Below are 15,081 nucleotides of genomic sequence, written 5' to 3'. Positions count from 1 at the left end.
AATGGAATATAATATGCAAAACTATTTTCATAAGTGTATAGTTGTATAGGAATTGTTATGTATTTGTAATTATGTATCCTAAAAACTGAACCTTAAAAGGCAAAATCTGAACCACTCTGCTACTAAAATGTATTAGTATTAGGCTATTTTTTGCCCCTGGGTGCAAAAGAATTAGCCTAAGATGAATAATAGAGGGGGACGGATTTGTAGTCATTTGCAAAAATTGGGTAAGCTGCCCCAATGGATGACGTACCAACACATCACCACTATCTGCCTCTTATGCTCCTGTTGCATAAACAGCACATAAGAATGAACGTATGTGTATGTATGTGTTCAGGATCCCAAACTGCAGTGTTGGTTTCACCTTCATTATGCCATTCCAGTTGTCTCCAGTGGAAACTCTGAAGAGCAGCAGAAATGCCATCCCAAAGTTTTCGAATGTAGCGTAGCGCCCCAGACCTTCACATGGGTGTTTGTCATCGCAATCTGGGGAGTCAAGCAGGAGCGGGGAGGGGTAAAGAAGGAGAGGAAAAGCCAAACCATAAAAGAGATGCATGAATATAGAGAGGATGGAGACTTTCAAGGCTTTTTAGTGGTCACAACATAGGGCTTTGCAATGAAATGATAATAACTGTAACGTCATTGTATTACACAAAAGCTACTAGTTTCAATTAGACATCAGCTACAGAAATCAATAGTATTTCCACAAAGGCCTTTAGAAAGCAATTAACATCAGATAGATTAAACCCACAGTGGGGAGAATTAAATACTGTCGGGTATGTGTAATGTATGTGTGTGAATCTTTGCCTGACTGCCTGTACGCATGGTGCATATGTCCTTACTCAATTCACCAAACAGCTCCACTCCCAGCGCTGCAAAGATAAAGAAGAGAAGCATGAAGAGAAGACCCAGATTCCCCACCTGCAGAGACACAACGGGAAGAGAGAGGGATTAGTCAGAGGAGAGAAATCCCTGGCAAAAAAAATCAATGGGCAAGGGACAACAAACATTTCATTACAGTGAGAAAATGAATACAGGCCTGTGGTGAAGCAGCCGGGAGATAATATATACACTATGGCAATCAACCATTTCCTAAACCCCACCTACACACAGTGATTGTCCAATCATGACTGAGAAAACAAGCATTGGAAGGAATGGATTAAACTGTGTTCTGCAAATGTTAGCATGGCTAACTAGCTTACTACCTACAGTAGTAACTAAGCTAGGCAGAGCTGCATTTCATACTTGAATATTTTGTGGGATTACAGGTTTATAAAAAAAAAACATACACAAAAAAAGCACCATTCAAGACTAGCACAACCATTATTTCCCAACATTAGCAGCTCGGTCTTGCTCTATTTATAGATTAGACTCCGCTACATGCTGACGTTTTGCCTGGGACATGTAGCTTTTACCTTAGTTCTTTAGCATGATATCGTGTATGTGTGTAGCCATCAAGTGCATACTGAAAGGACCAGTGTGTAGGATTTAGTGGCATCTAGGGGTGAAGTTGCTGATTGCAACTAACTGAATACCACTCACGTCTGTATTTGACGACCTGGTAATGACAACAGGCTGTGAAGTGTGTAGGGAAAACTACAGTGGCTGCGAAACTTACAGAAAACTCAAACGGCCCTATCTAGTCAGTGTTTGGTTTGTCCATTCTGAGCTACTGTAGACACATGGCAGTTAATCATAGCAGACTCCATAGACGAGGACCCACTCTCTCTCTGCAAATAGATCCTCCTAAATGTTACACACTCAACCTTTAAGAAACAGGGTATTGCAGGGTATGCGTTAAAAAGTCACCTGGAAACATAAGTCAGCAGAGTCAAAGAAGGTTTTTTTTTAATAGATTTTTTATGCCAACCTTAGCTTAATCACCTAGCTAGCTGATAAAATCTGCCAGCCAGTTGTCATTTCAGCTGACACAATCAAAATGTGCTTGAAATGAGAAGCTGCCTTTGTCTACCTCTGTCTGAAATCAAGGTTTCAACAATTACTAAGAATTTCAGGTGGTAAAGCTCCCTTGTGTGCCATGCAAGAATGCTGCGAAGGAGTTAAAAAGCACAATCTGAATAAAAATGTGTAGCTGATGAGGAAGGAGTAAAACACATAATAGGGAATAACAGCTTTACACATACAGAGGTGGGTTTAGGCAATGAAAAAGCTTCAGGGTGTGCTGCTGCCGGTGTCAATGCTAATTACCATCAACCAATCTGCTCACACCCACATCACCACCTATTATCGGATTTATTAATTAGGAACACTTCTGACAAGCTCTAGGAGGAATTAGGCTCAATCTCTGTATGACAGACAGAGGTGGTATCAAAGAATGCTGTGAACATAAGATATAAGAGTGTTATTTTTTCCCCTCAATCCAAACACCACAGAAGTTGTTCTAATTTACCAACTCTGGCACCCTCAAATCCACCCACCATCATTCAAAACAAAACCTCAAGCTTCATTCACTTCGCAATCTCTGCAGGGGGCTGGTTATGCAAATAAGGGTCTCTAGAGTTGGCAAAAAGCTCATGGGAAACAACAGCGCCCTGAAACAGAAGAATATTTACCAAAAAAAGAAATGCCTCTGGGGATGTAATTTTAGGGACAGCTTCTGTGGGACGTGTTAGGAAGTGAAAGATCCGTGGAGAAAATTACAGATGAGGAAGGAAAAGGGAAATCAGTGGCTTCCGTGGATGTTATTTAATAGAGCTGACAGAGTACCTGAGGCAGGGCTTGCATAACGGTGTCCAGCAAAGCTCTCATCCCCACCGCCATCTTCAACAGCTTCAATACTGTGGGAACACACACATACACACACACAGATAATGAAAAAGTGTCTTACAAATACTAAGATTGTTCAGTCTTACATAACAGGACAGGGACTTGTGCCATCACGCCTTCTGTGAAATTGAAAGGAGTCAACATTTTCCTTACTTACAGACTAATCCTGCTTGTCAGTGTAGTCACAGGTTTCTTTTTATTGAACAACATTACGCTTTCAGATAGCCTGATTGAGGTCATATCCTCCTGATTGGGGTTGCAGCTTGATGAGGTCACGGTATGGCGATGGGGTACCAATGGAGGCACACCCAGACTGATAGGTAATGCATAATAATGAGTGGAATAGTAGAGATGCACAAAAAAGTTTTCAATATCAAAAGTTTTCGAGGCCCTGGACAGACTCTCTACCGGCTGCCTGGCCTAGGCCTAGGCCACGAAATCAAGTCGCTGCCCATAAAACAGCCAATTGCCATATTTACATGTTTGTTTATTTGTGTAGGTTTAACTGGTTTCAATTAGATATATGGTCATTTGCAACTTTTACAGGTGCGGGTAGGTGGATATTTGAACCTTTGGATAGAGAATGGTTAGCTGCGTTCAGTATTTGTGCTAAACTAAGTTAACTTAACCCTTCCATTGACCATACAGTCATTGTCATAGTATTGATCTTCTAATGTAATTCAAATAAGCATATTTACCAAAATGTCAAACTATTCCTTCAAGCATGTGCAATATTTGTGAGGAAACTGGGATTGTTAAATGTACTATGTTTTCTTACAATATGCAGTAGATGAAAATATTATGCATTAGGGTCCTTACATAATGCTGTAAGTCTTTGTGCTTATACTGAACATCCCCATGGAAACAGTCTGGCTTGGGTTCAGATTGTGAACAATAGCAGAAGAAAAATCAGCCCATCCTGGCAAATTTAAAGATCCAATCAAACAGCCACTGGAAAACTGCTACTGATTCTCACTGCATGGAGACCTCAGGCACAAGTGGATGTGCCTTTTGAGTTATAATATTAATGATGGCTCTGTTCTATTCTAAGTAAACATGCACAACAACAGGACCCTGAAACCAAAGCAGCTAAATGGCATTCAGTTATTATTATTATTATTTACAAAAATGTATTGAGACATGTCAGTATGTCTTCTGTGAAAAAAGCCTATAACCCATATTGGTTTGCAGTTAGAGACCCTTCACACACATTGCCCTCTCCTCAGTGTGGGTGTGCACAAACCAGGCTTGATTGACATCTCCCTCACTCTACTGTTACTGTAGTTCTGTTGCACCTCTTAAGGTTCAGTCAGACCGGATTTTAAAAGAGCTTAACAGGGAAGTGACAATGTATACAGGACATACACTGTACAGTCTGAAAAGTATATGCTAGTAGTAGTATGTAATATGAAATACATTCACAATACATGTTGTAATTATGTACTGAAAATCCAGACACGGCTATTGTTAGGCAGCTTAAATGGAATCAAAGTTGGAACAACAGAAACATTACAAGAAGATGTAACTGGTACAGCAGTGTTTGGCGAGGACAATCAAATGTGATTACAATGGAGCCAGTGTGTAAATGTAATCTAGCTAAATCACGTCTACACAGTCTGAATATGAGATGCACGGTCATGCCAGATAGAAAACAGGAGCCACTTATTGTACCCACTCAAATGACACACACATTACACACATGTGTTTGTGCCTGGTCTTCTGTGTGACAGCAATCAATAACAACTTCCATGCTACTTCTTTTATTACACATTCAGTAATCAGACAGAACAGATGGGCTTCCCCCCTGCCCGGTCTTATCTCCTCCTTCTTTCGGCTCACCTCATCTCTTCCTCCTGTTTCCTCCCCTCCAGCCCTCTCTTATCTTTAATTACCTGGACAAGTAATCATCCTGAAGCACACGCGCAGTTTAGCTATCCCCTATCCCTGCCAAATCCATCCCGTCTCTTTAGCTCAACCTTCCTCCTCCACCCTTTGGCACCATTTAGTCTCTCTCCGGATATACTGTATTCTCTCTGTCTCTCTCTCGCCCACCAACATACCTTTGCTCCATTCATTTATCTCTCATTATCCTCGTTCACTCAACTTTTTTCACTCGAACATCGATTGCTCCTCTTTTCAACTTCTTTCCATCTTCTTGTAATCTATTTTCAGGTCAGAAGTTATTCATCATCCCTGCCTCTTCCTTTTATTCCTCCTCTCTTCCCCTCTCCTCTCATTTATTCCCTCCATACCTCAGTTTCTTGCAGCTTAACTCACTTACTGTCATCATGTGACTCTCCCCCACCCTCAGCTATCTTTCTTCACCTCTCTCCTTTCCCAGCCTTTGTCCCTATATTTCTTCCTCTCTCTCTCTGCCCCCTCTCAGTGCTTTGTGTTTGTCAGCTGACTGTGTTTCTCTGTGCCATCTGGTCGACTCACACCCTGCCTGAGCCCTGCTGAGACCTGCCATGCAAAAATGACAAAGAGGGGAGTCCCACGGACGTGGCTGTTTTATAAGGCATCTTAAAAGTACAGCACTATGAGACAGACCAAAGTGCGCACGTGTGTGTGAGAGAGTGTGTCAGGGAGGGGTTGGGAAGGATGGATGGGCAGGACGAGGGGCGGGGGGGGGCTTCCTACCTCTTGCTATCCTCAGCACTCTCATGATGCGGATGATGGTGGGGTTGATATGCCGGGATGCATTGACCTCAATCTCCTCCAGAGTGATGCCCATGATGGACAGCAGCACGATGGCCAGATCCAGCTGGTTCCACCTACACACACACACACACTCATCAATCCCTAACACTGACTGACTGATCTTCCTGTCACTGAAACCTGAAATGTGACTGGCTGTAAAATCTGACCTAAACAAATCATCAAAATTATCAATATCTGAGTCATTTCCTTTAGTATAGAGATGTGAACTGGAGTCATATTACCTGGACTTGAGCCAGAATAGAGTCATAAACCTGATTACTTTAGACTGACAACTCAATTTTGACTTCAAAACCAATAATTTGTGTCTTCACTTGGTCTTTAAAGTACTCCCACACACTGTTGGGAAACCAGGGCCAAACCAATTTGTTTCATTGTAGCAGTCATGTTTCAGCACCTGCCATTCACAGCTCCCTTCACACATTAAAGGACACAAAACTACAGCTTGTACTAAAGTTCATGTTTAGAGGAGCTCATTACAAAGCACGAGGTATAAATTGCTACTTTTTATGCTTTAAATAAATCGTTTTTTGACAAGCGTTAAATATGAAGATTCTTCAAATCCAGAAGATTTTGTATTAATGCTAAGCTAAGCTAACGTCTACTCGCTCTAGTGTCATATTTTGGTAGATGAGAATGGTATTGATCTTCTTTTTGGAAAGCTAACAAAGGTATTCCCTAATTTGAAAATGTTTCTTTAAAGGACCGGTGTGTAGGGATTTAGTGGCATCTCAGTAAGTGAAAGTTGCAGATTGTAACCATTTTATAAAAAAGCTCAGTCTTCCAAGTGTGTAGTAGAAACTATGGTGGTTCAACATGGCGGACTCTGTAAAAAAGGACCCACTCCTCCTGTAGATAAAAACGGCTCATTCTAAGGTAACTAAAACCCAATTCTTCCTATTTTAAGGTGATTACTAACATATGAAAACATACCTATGAGTATTATACTTCTGTCAACAGTAAATTCTGACTGGACCTTTAAGTATGTACAACAATAGTGAGAAAAAGTTGCATTTTCTTATTAAATGCCCAGTGTATAACATTTAGGAGCATCTATTGGCAGAAATGGAATATAATATTCATAGGTATGTTGTCATTAGTGTATATTCCCCTTAATAAGAATTGCTGTGTTTTGATTATCTTAGAATGAGCTGTTTATAATCTACCGCTGCGGGTCACCTCCACTGACTGTAGATAGGACATTTTTTATTTTTCGCAGGTTTGGCAGCCATCGTAGTTTCACTTACACACTCTTATTCCCAGATCATCGGATACAGATGTGAGCGGTGTTCAGTTTTTTTTTCTTCAAACATTTTTTGGGGATTTTATTGCCTTCAATTGACAACGACAGCTGCAGAATGACAGGAAAGGGGGGAGAAAAGGGATTTTAGCGGACAACAAAAGCAAAGGGCCCCAGGCCGGACCTAAACCCACAGGCAGCTGGCAGAAAGAACCCAGGAGAGCTACCAGGGCACCCTGAGCAGTGTTCAGTTAGCTGAAAATCTGCAACTTCACCGCCTAGATGCCACTAAATCTACATGGTTGTCCTTTAATGTTGCATGTTGATATTATTCTTGACAACTGTTCTTGGTTTTGGGTGGTTACTGGTATACACAGGATGATATATTTGGTGAGAAATTACATAACTGAGTGATCGAGACTATAGCTGTGAATGTGAAGATGTATGGAAAGTCTTGTCACGAGCTAGTCGCGTGGCTTGATTTGAAATGATCGGTTTTGTCACTGCATGTGCATGTTCATCGAGTGACAAACAGATATGCAGTGTATATTAAAGTTCCGTATCTAGCTATAGTTGTAATTAATTTATGATGATAAATGTTTGATGGTTTGTTAGATTTTTATGGTTTCATTGATCATATTATTATGTGTGGTATTTAGTATATATATGGTTTGTGGTACAAACTTCAAGCTTTACTGGGAATATCTGACACTCAAAAGATTTTGTGTGAAGCATCACTGTAATAGTCCAGAAATTACATAATAAAGCCAACACTTTAGTCATACACAATTAACTAATCACATAAACTTTAAATTTAAGAGATGGATCATTTTCTGGATGCCCGTGTGAAGAGTATTTCAGTGTTATGAGGCAGATTAAAAAAGTGACACTGATATAATTTCATTTTAGTATATCATAAAGATAGATATGGTGCACTCAGATCAGGAATCAGCAGGCAAATTTCTTTCCCAGATACTGTGACTTGACTTGAGATCAAAGTGTTGGGACCAGATCTAATTTTCCAGCCCCTGTGCAATAAATGTGCACTGAGCAAAATGTTTGGAACAGAATGAGTGTGTTAAAAGTCTGTGAAGATAGTGGTGGGTGGTCGTACTAATCAGGTTTGTCAATTTCCATTGTTTCTTTTCTACGAGCAGAATGAACACAAGCAAATCAACTTAAAATTCAATGAGACTGTCAAACTAGAGGTCTTGGCTAAATGTTGTATTTATCTGTGTGTACCTGTGTGTGTGTATGTGTGTGTGTGTGTGTGTAGTGAGGTAATATCAAACTGGGCTGCTGCCAAATGCAAAAAGGATAATGGTCTACTCTGGCAAAGAGAATAGACATCATGGAGCCCTTGGTGGTCAGCTCTGCTCCAAAAACACAATGCCTCCACTGAGGTGAGTGTGTTAGTGTGTGTATTCATGTATGTCTGATGTGTGGTAAGATACGTTTGGGCTGTTGGGATTGTGTTTGTGCATTATTGTGCGGTTTGCAGCGGGACGCCAGGGATTTCGAAGCTATGAAATCATCTAAGGCAGCGTGTTTTATGGGTGTTTAACGAGGCCGTTTGTATTCATACAGGCCTCACTGAGAACCATCCACTGGAGCACCTTAGAAAAAGCTCAATTAAGCTCCTCCGAACTCTGCCTCACATTTTCCACATGACTCAGAGGTTAAAGAACGGCACCTTTAACCACCAATTCATTACAATATCATGTCCCCCTCAAATGTCAAAACCCTAAACTGGGCGGTAAATGTTTATTCAGGATTTCTGTCTGATCTGTGTCCAAGATTGTTTGGAAACGGCTGTTACATCACTTTGGGAAGCATGGCGGTTAAATACTGACTTGTCTTTGAAGAAGCCTCGAAAGCCGAAGGCCACCAGCTTGAAGACGGACTCCAGTACAAAGATGACCGTGAAAATGTAGTTACAGATCTTAAGTGCCTTGGTCAGCTCCTGGGGATGTCAGGGAGAGACATATTAAAGGTTAATAAACTGCACAAGTATCTATCTTAACAGGGCAGTGTACCTAGTATTAAACTTTCTATTATCTCAGCAGAGTAAGCTGTGGGTTTCATGTAATGAAATGTGCTGAGACTGCACTGAAAACCAATGAAAAGATCTCACCCCATTGCAATCTTCCAACTCGACTTAGTTGCACTAAATGGCTTGCTATGGTGAGTATTTTTGCTCTGCAAATACATTTACAGCCTTCGCATGAAATACCAAAAGGTCCATATTGTAAACTCTGTCCTCTTCCCCAGAATTAGCCGTTCCATTAATAGATCACTCTCGTCGCCCTCCGCTCCTCCTCCCTCATTCCCCACGAAAAGGCCATTATCAAACTGTCCATTTTTGCCTGTGGGAGAACTCACAGCGCCCATCTGCATGTAAAAACTGACCTTTAGCAGCGAGACGAGGAGAGAACTGGTGGTCAACAGGGATTTCACTAAAGCCTCACTGGTGGCAATTCGTCCACTCAAAGTTACATCCCATACTACCTTCCACTCTACCCCATTCCCATCTACCATGCTTTTTCTCATCCGTCCTGTCACCATATGTTCTTTTTTTGCAGGTACCCCTCTCTTTTATTCAGCTTCTCTTTGACTCTGAGTCTCTTCTGGAATAGACCTTTTTCCCAGCAGCCATTTGGACATTAAATAGTAGGCTAAACACAGGTGTTCCATTCGGGTCAAACAGAGTCAGGGGGTTGCTATTAGACAGTTTGGCTCACTGGAAAGGCTCTGCTACACTAAATGGAACGGAAACCTTAATAAGTATCATTGATAACACCTGTGTTTACCCTACTATTTCATGTCCAAATGGCTGATGTGAAAAAAGCAAATGATAAAGCAAATGGCCAACAATATGTTAAAAGCAATAGAAATATTTCTAAAATGAGTGGAATATGGATACGGGCTGTAAATCCTAAATATCCATACCAGACCATGGCTTTGTATTTGTACAAAGGTAATTTGTATTACCTTTTGGGTTTATCAAATGGATGAAATTTGCGGTACACCATTACCTTACATTTATACAGTTTTTTACAGCATTATTCTAAACCCTTTTAATATGTCTTTCTCTTGTTTATTGACTCTGTAATGATCTCACTGTTATTGTTTTGAAACCTCCCTTTTATAGTTCACTGTTGGCTTTCTTACCAGGCTTTTACAACTCTTATCTTACTTTCCTTTCTTTTTGTGTAGACCTGATCCCCTTGTCAGGCTGGTTTAAGGAAATAATAAGGGTGTTTAATAAGTCGTTTTTTATTATTATTAGTATTGTATTATCATTGGCACAGCTTTTATACTTGACACTACCTGGAGTCCCATGAGGCCATTAACCTGCTGTTCCAGGGAGATTCAAATATATTCCAGTAATATTCCAATGGCATTCAATTTTAAAGGCTAATGTAGATACTAGAACAAAGTCTGTAATAGCCAATATTGGGTATTTTTTAAAACTTGAGTGAAAATGCTTTTGAAACATTTACAGCCAGACTTTTGGACACTTAAACTATACTGTGAGGCCGTATTCACATCAAATCAAGCATTGCAGACCTTCCTGCAGGGTTGTGCGGAGGTGTGGGCATGTTTATTAAGAAAATAAAGTTTATTTCTATGATATATCACTACCACTGCTCCCTCTTTTTATTCACTCTCTAGCTAACTCAACCACCTCTGCTCTCTCTCTCTTTTTCGCTCTTGGCTACTGCAGAGTGGCGTCGGGTTGGGTTTCTCCAAAAGCTGACAGACCCTGCAGGGCCACAGATTTTTTTTCGGCATCCCCTGCACTCCCTACCACTGTAGCCTAAACGCACTACCTACATAAGAATGAATGGGAGGACTAGTGTTTTCTGTCTGATTTGGTGTGAATACAGCCCAACACAGGGTGGCTGGATCAGTTACATACTTTTTAATCAGTGTAGGACTGACCCAGTATGCAAACAAAGAGCACTGTAGCCATCATACCAAATCTAGTCTAACAAGTTATTGCAATAAGACAAACTCTAGGAATTATTTGCAATTATTATTCGAGCCCATGGGGTATAAACATTTGAAGCAAAGAGTCCATCATTACCCCACCTTTCTCCCCCCACTTCTGACCTTGGGCTGTTCGTAGTGCTCCATGGACATGGCGATGACGTTGAGCCCTATGACGATGGTGATGAACAGGTCCAGATATTGGCTGGTACACATCTTGTGGATGAGCAGGCGGGTGGGGGAGTAATCGGAGTAGTAGGGCTTACTCTGAGCTTCTGTTGGAAGTGGGAAGTAGTGGGGGGTGGGGTGGGGTGAGGGGAGCGGGGTAATGAGGAGGAGGAGGAGGAGGGGGAGGAGGAGGTGGCGTTCAAAAAGTGAGATAGGAGGTAATGTACTTGGACACTGTACAGTAGACCTGCTGTGTTGAGGACTGGAGCCACCAAAGCTGATTTAAAAAAAAGTGGTTAGTGAAACACAACAACACCCTCCTGCACACTTAAATGTGTTAAAGATGGTATTAAGAATATGTAAAGAGAGATGTGAAGTAATTAGAAAAGGGGATGCCGATCAGGTAACGTATAGAGAGAAGGAGAGACTCCAGCCAGGCCCTCCTGCTGTCTGCGTCATGACTAATCAAATCAAATCTCCTCTCTGATCAACAATTATTTAAATGAACTCTCCCCTGAGTGCGTGTGATAGGAGATAAACAGCATTGCTCAGTGTGTGAGGCTGTTGTCTGGAGATTTGGCCATTTTTCCCCCCTGTCTCTCTGATCGTCACGTGACTCGGCCTCCCCTTACTCCTTTCACTTCCCTCCCTTAAGAACAGAACAGAACTTGGGACAAAAGTTCTCCATACTCATCTATCACTTTGTTCCTCACCTCTTCCCTCCATCCACAGAGGATGGATGGATGGGCTGGGAGTTGGGATGAGGAGGAGAGAGGAAGCTTGCCCCATCTATCACCTTATCACTCCATCAGTGAAGGAGAGGCTCATGGTCACACGGTAAAAGGGAAGACGGACTCACACATGACTCGCACACTCAAAAGTCCTTTGGGTGTTGGGAACTCTTCCTCCCTGCCCAATTAGTCCAGGTGTGCTGCTGTGGTTGCAGCTGTGCTGGGCTGGAATGATTCCCATGAGTGTGTATGTGTGTGTGCCTAGTGGTTTCCCTATTGTAACTCCACCCATAGATCAGGGAATAAGACAGGAGAGCTGAGTAAGCAGAGCTCGTTAACAGAATACCCATCCATCCCTGATCTTTTGGGATTAAAATTAATTTCTTGAGGTAAGAAGGGTATGCACTTACTGTTAATGGAGAGCCCAGAATATTCTCAAAGTAAAAGGTCAATTTACTTTAAACTACTGTACATTTCCACAGCACTAAATCAGTAACCAGTCTACTGCTCCGAGTTTCTCTTTTTCATAGAAATACTGTTTTTACTCACTAATTATTTCTAATTCCTTCAACTTAACTGTTCATTCAACTGTTTCATTTGGTATTAAACTGCTTTCAAAGAAACCTGACACTTCCTGAAGATGATGAAAATGTTGCCCGGTGAGGCTTCTCTAAGGCTTTTAATGTGAAATATCTCCGCAGGATGGGTTAAGTAACACCAACCAAATGGCAAAGTCAAAGCTGGAATTAATTAGTAAGACTACTGTTACTACTGAAGAGGCACTCCACCAATTTTACACTTACAGTACAGCCTGTGAAAACAGTATAATGTCTTCTGTGGCTCTGGAGGGAACTTTCTAAAGTTTGTGTTTCAAAATAGGGGCATGGAGTTGTAGTTGTGTTGGAGTGAAAGATGTGTCAGTCAGGCAGTAACACTGTATATATAAAATGCTAACTAGATGCATTGTGGGAAATGTAGGATTCAGGATTTTGGGGATGGGACCCTTACTACGGACTACAGGTCAGGGTATTTTGGCCTCTGCTGCTTTATTTTTGACCATTCTCTTTTTTTTACCTGTTTCTCACAAGCCCCTGGAGTACCCCAGTGGAAGCAGAGAAGCAGAGTAGTAACTGAGACATAAATTGTGGCTGTTGTTGTATGGCATAACGGATGGAATTAGTGGTGTGGAAATGTACATTATCCTGAATCTGTCAAGGTCAACATGGAAGAATTGTTGGCATAACAGCAAACAACAAATCCAAACTGGGTGCAGATCGGAGAACAGGGAAGGGACTTATTAAAATTTCATTAAATATATTTAAGACATGTGACAAATAAAAATAAAGGCCTGTCTCTAGTGTAAGTCTGTTTAAAATTAATGCCTGTTTGTCTTCTCTGTAAATAAAATATAGCCCCAGTATAAAGCCTGCAATTTGGAGAGAATTAGTTGAGGGTTTAGCAAGATCTGCACTCAGCTCAGCTTGAACTGCCTTCAAGTTAATTATTCTATATTTGTGTTCAGGGTCATCTTTGCTGAGAGCTAATTTTGCGCCTGCTGGTAATTATTGATATTGACAACAGGGGAGATGAACCTGAAAACTAGTGGTACCGGCTGAACCGCAGGGCAGCCATTGTTGGAGCCTGACTGCTCCTGAACTCCTACGGAGATGTGCGTGCCAGAAAGTGAAAAATAATGTGGCTTCTGGTGTGCTTGGTCTGGCTTCTCAAATAAATGCACTAAAACGGGATGACATACTCAGTCACCTGCTTCACTTTTCCACATCTCAGGTCCTGCAGCAACACTTCCTTCATCTTGTCAGCTGCTTTTTATAAATGAGGCTATACTTTCGGACAGTGAAAAAGCAGGTTTAGAGCATCTTGGGAAAGTCTTGGAACATGTCTTTGAATCAGGGTTAGGTATAGCCCTTGCGGGAACAGCTTTATTCATTGGGAGTTCCTATTTACGAGATCCTCCATCATCTATAGATGAGCAAACATTATTTTTACTCTGTTCTACTTACTGTCTGCAGGTGCACAGCGAGCAAAGGTAGACAGACACACTCACACGTAGCAGCAGTTGCTTTGTTTCACCTCCTCCTCTATACTCCCTCATTCATTTATATATGCTAGAAAAGGCGCTATTTTTTGGTACAACTTTTTTCTCTTTCTAGCGTGGCATATCTGCTGTCCCATTTACATTCCTACTTTCATTCAGCGAAATATATTTAAACACACAGCCAAGAAAAAGTCTAATATAGTATGGGATTGCTGAGGTGATATTGGTTTACTTTCTCCCTTTTGTTTTGGAAGTATAAGCATTTTCCTTAAAATTATGGATGGGGCAAAGAGGGTAAGACCAAACAACAGATAGAGGGATAAGGGAGAAAAAATGGAAGGAAGGAGAGAGAAACTTTTTGGCTAAAGCTCAATTAGTCTCTAGAGGAGAAGGAAGGGAATGAGGTGAGGGGAAGAAAAGGTGAAAGTTTTGAAAGCGAAATTACACCAGGTGCCCCAACTCTCCTGTACTTCCACTGCTCGTTTTTCCTCCACAGAGAAAAGAGGAGAGCTGCTTTTAATGAGGAGTGTATGCTGCTCCTGCTTTGAGACCATACTGGCATCCAAATGATTATATTTTCTGAGAAAGATATTCAGACATTCAAAGAAAATATTAAGCTTCTCCTTTCTCTCCCCTCCTTCACTGATGCGGCAGCTTCCTCCCTTGGCTCTCATCATTTTGAAAGGAAACGAGGATGGGTGCAAAGGCACGGAGGGGTCACAGCCTGCAAACCTCAGGTCACGATGCCTGCCTTCTGCATCTCCACCCTCATACTGGACACCAGTTCTGTGTACATTTAACAGACCAAGATCCAGGATAATCATCTCACAGGGGCTTAGATCTCATTATGTTTGTTAAATAACTGCACTACGTACAACTTCAAGAATATGTAGAGAACTTTATATTGGTGACCCAAAAGTCTTTTTCTCTTAAGTGGCTCACAAAAACAGGCTATGTTGCTCAACAATACTTTTTGCTTTTATGGCTAATGTCCACTGGATCTGGCAGCAACGTGAATATGCTGGATCTAATTTTGCATCCCTGAAGCGTGACGTTCATTCGTGAATGCATGGAAAATTATATATTTCTTGGCAATCAATATTTAGTGATGTATTTCATTTGTTACTTAAGTGCAAGGCTTACACAGCAAAACAAGCTTTTCCTGTAAACAAGTTTGAGAGAGAAGGAGAAAGTGAGAGGGGGAGAGAGTTTTAATGCTACTTCTCATCCTCTTGCATCCTCTTTTGAGTTGACAATCAACAAAACTGCACATCGCAGCCAGGAGTGGGACAGCCGCAGCCTGGTCTGCTGAGTCTAAGCCTGAGTTCACAATATAGTTGTTCTCATTTACATATTTTTCAGTTTCTGCTGTCGGATAACTTAAAGAG

General features: G+C 41.4%; 1 protein-coding gene across 1 annotated transcript in view; it reads right to left on the bottom strand.

The window, feature by feature from the left end:
* cacna1g (calcium channel, voltage-dependent, T type, alpha 1G subunit) overlaps positions 1 to 15,081 on the bottom strand; it is a 155,722-nt gene that overhangs the window by 14,807 nt on the left and 125,834 nt on the right. The window contains exons 26-31 of the mRNA XM_035670064.1: positions 10,862 to 11,013; positions 8,599 to 8,708; positions 5,428 to 5,561; positions 2,728 to 2,798; positions 843 to 921; positions 365 to 486 (exon numbers count right to left, since the gene is read on the bottom strand). Coding sequence (XP_035525957.1) covers positions 365 to 486; positions 843 to 921; positions 2,728 to 2,798; positions 5,428 to 5,561; positions 8,599 to 8,708; positions 10,862 to 11,013 — 668 coding nt within the window. The remainder of the gene's footprint in view (positions 1 to 364; positions 487 to 842; positions 922 to 2,727; positions 2,799 to 5,427; positions 5,562 to 8,598; positions 8,709 to 10,861; positions 11,014 to 15,081) is intronic.

This window comes from Morone saxatilis, unplaced genomic scaffold (genome assembly GCF_004916995.1).
Source record: "Morone saxatilis isolate NCDOM2014 unplaced genomic scaffold, NCSU_SB_2.0 Contig1, whole genome shotgun sequence".
Classification (NCBI taxonomy): Eukaryota; Metazoa; Chordata; class Actinopteri; family Moronidae; genus Morone; species Morone saxatilis.
This window is presented reverse-complemented; position numbering and strand designations above follow the sequence as displayed.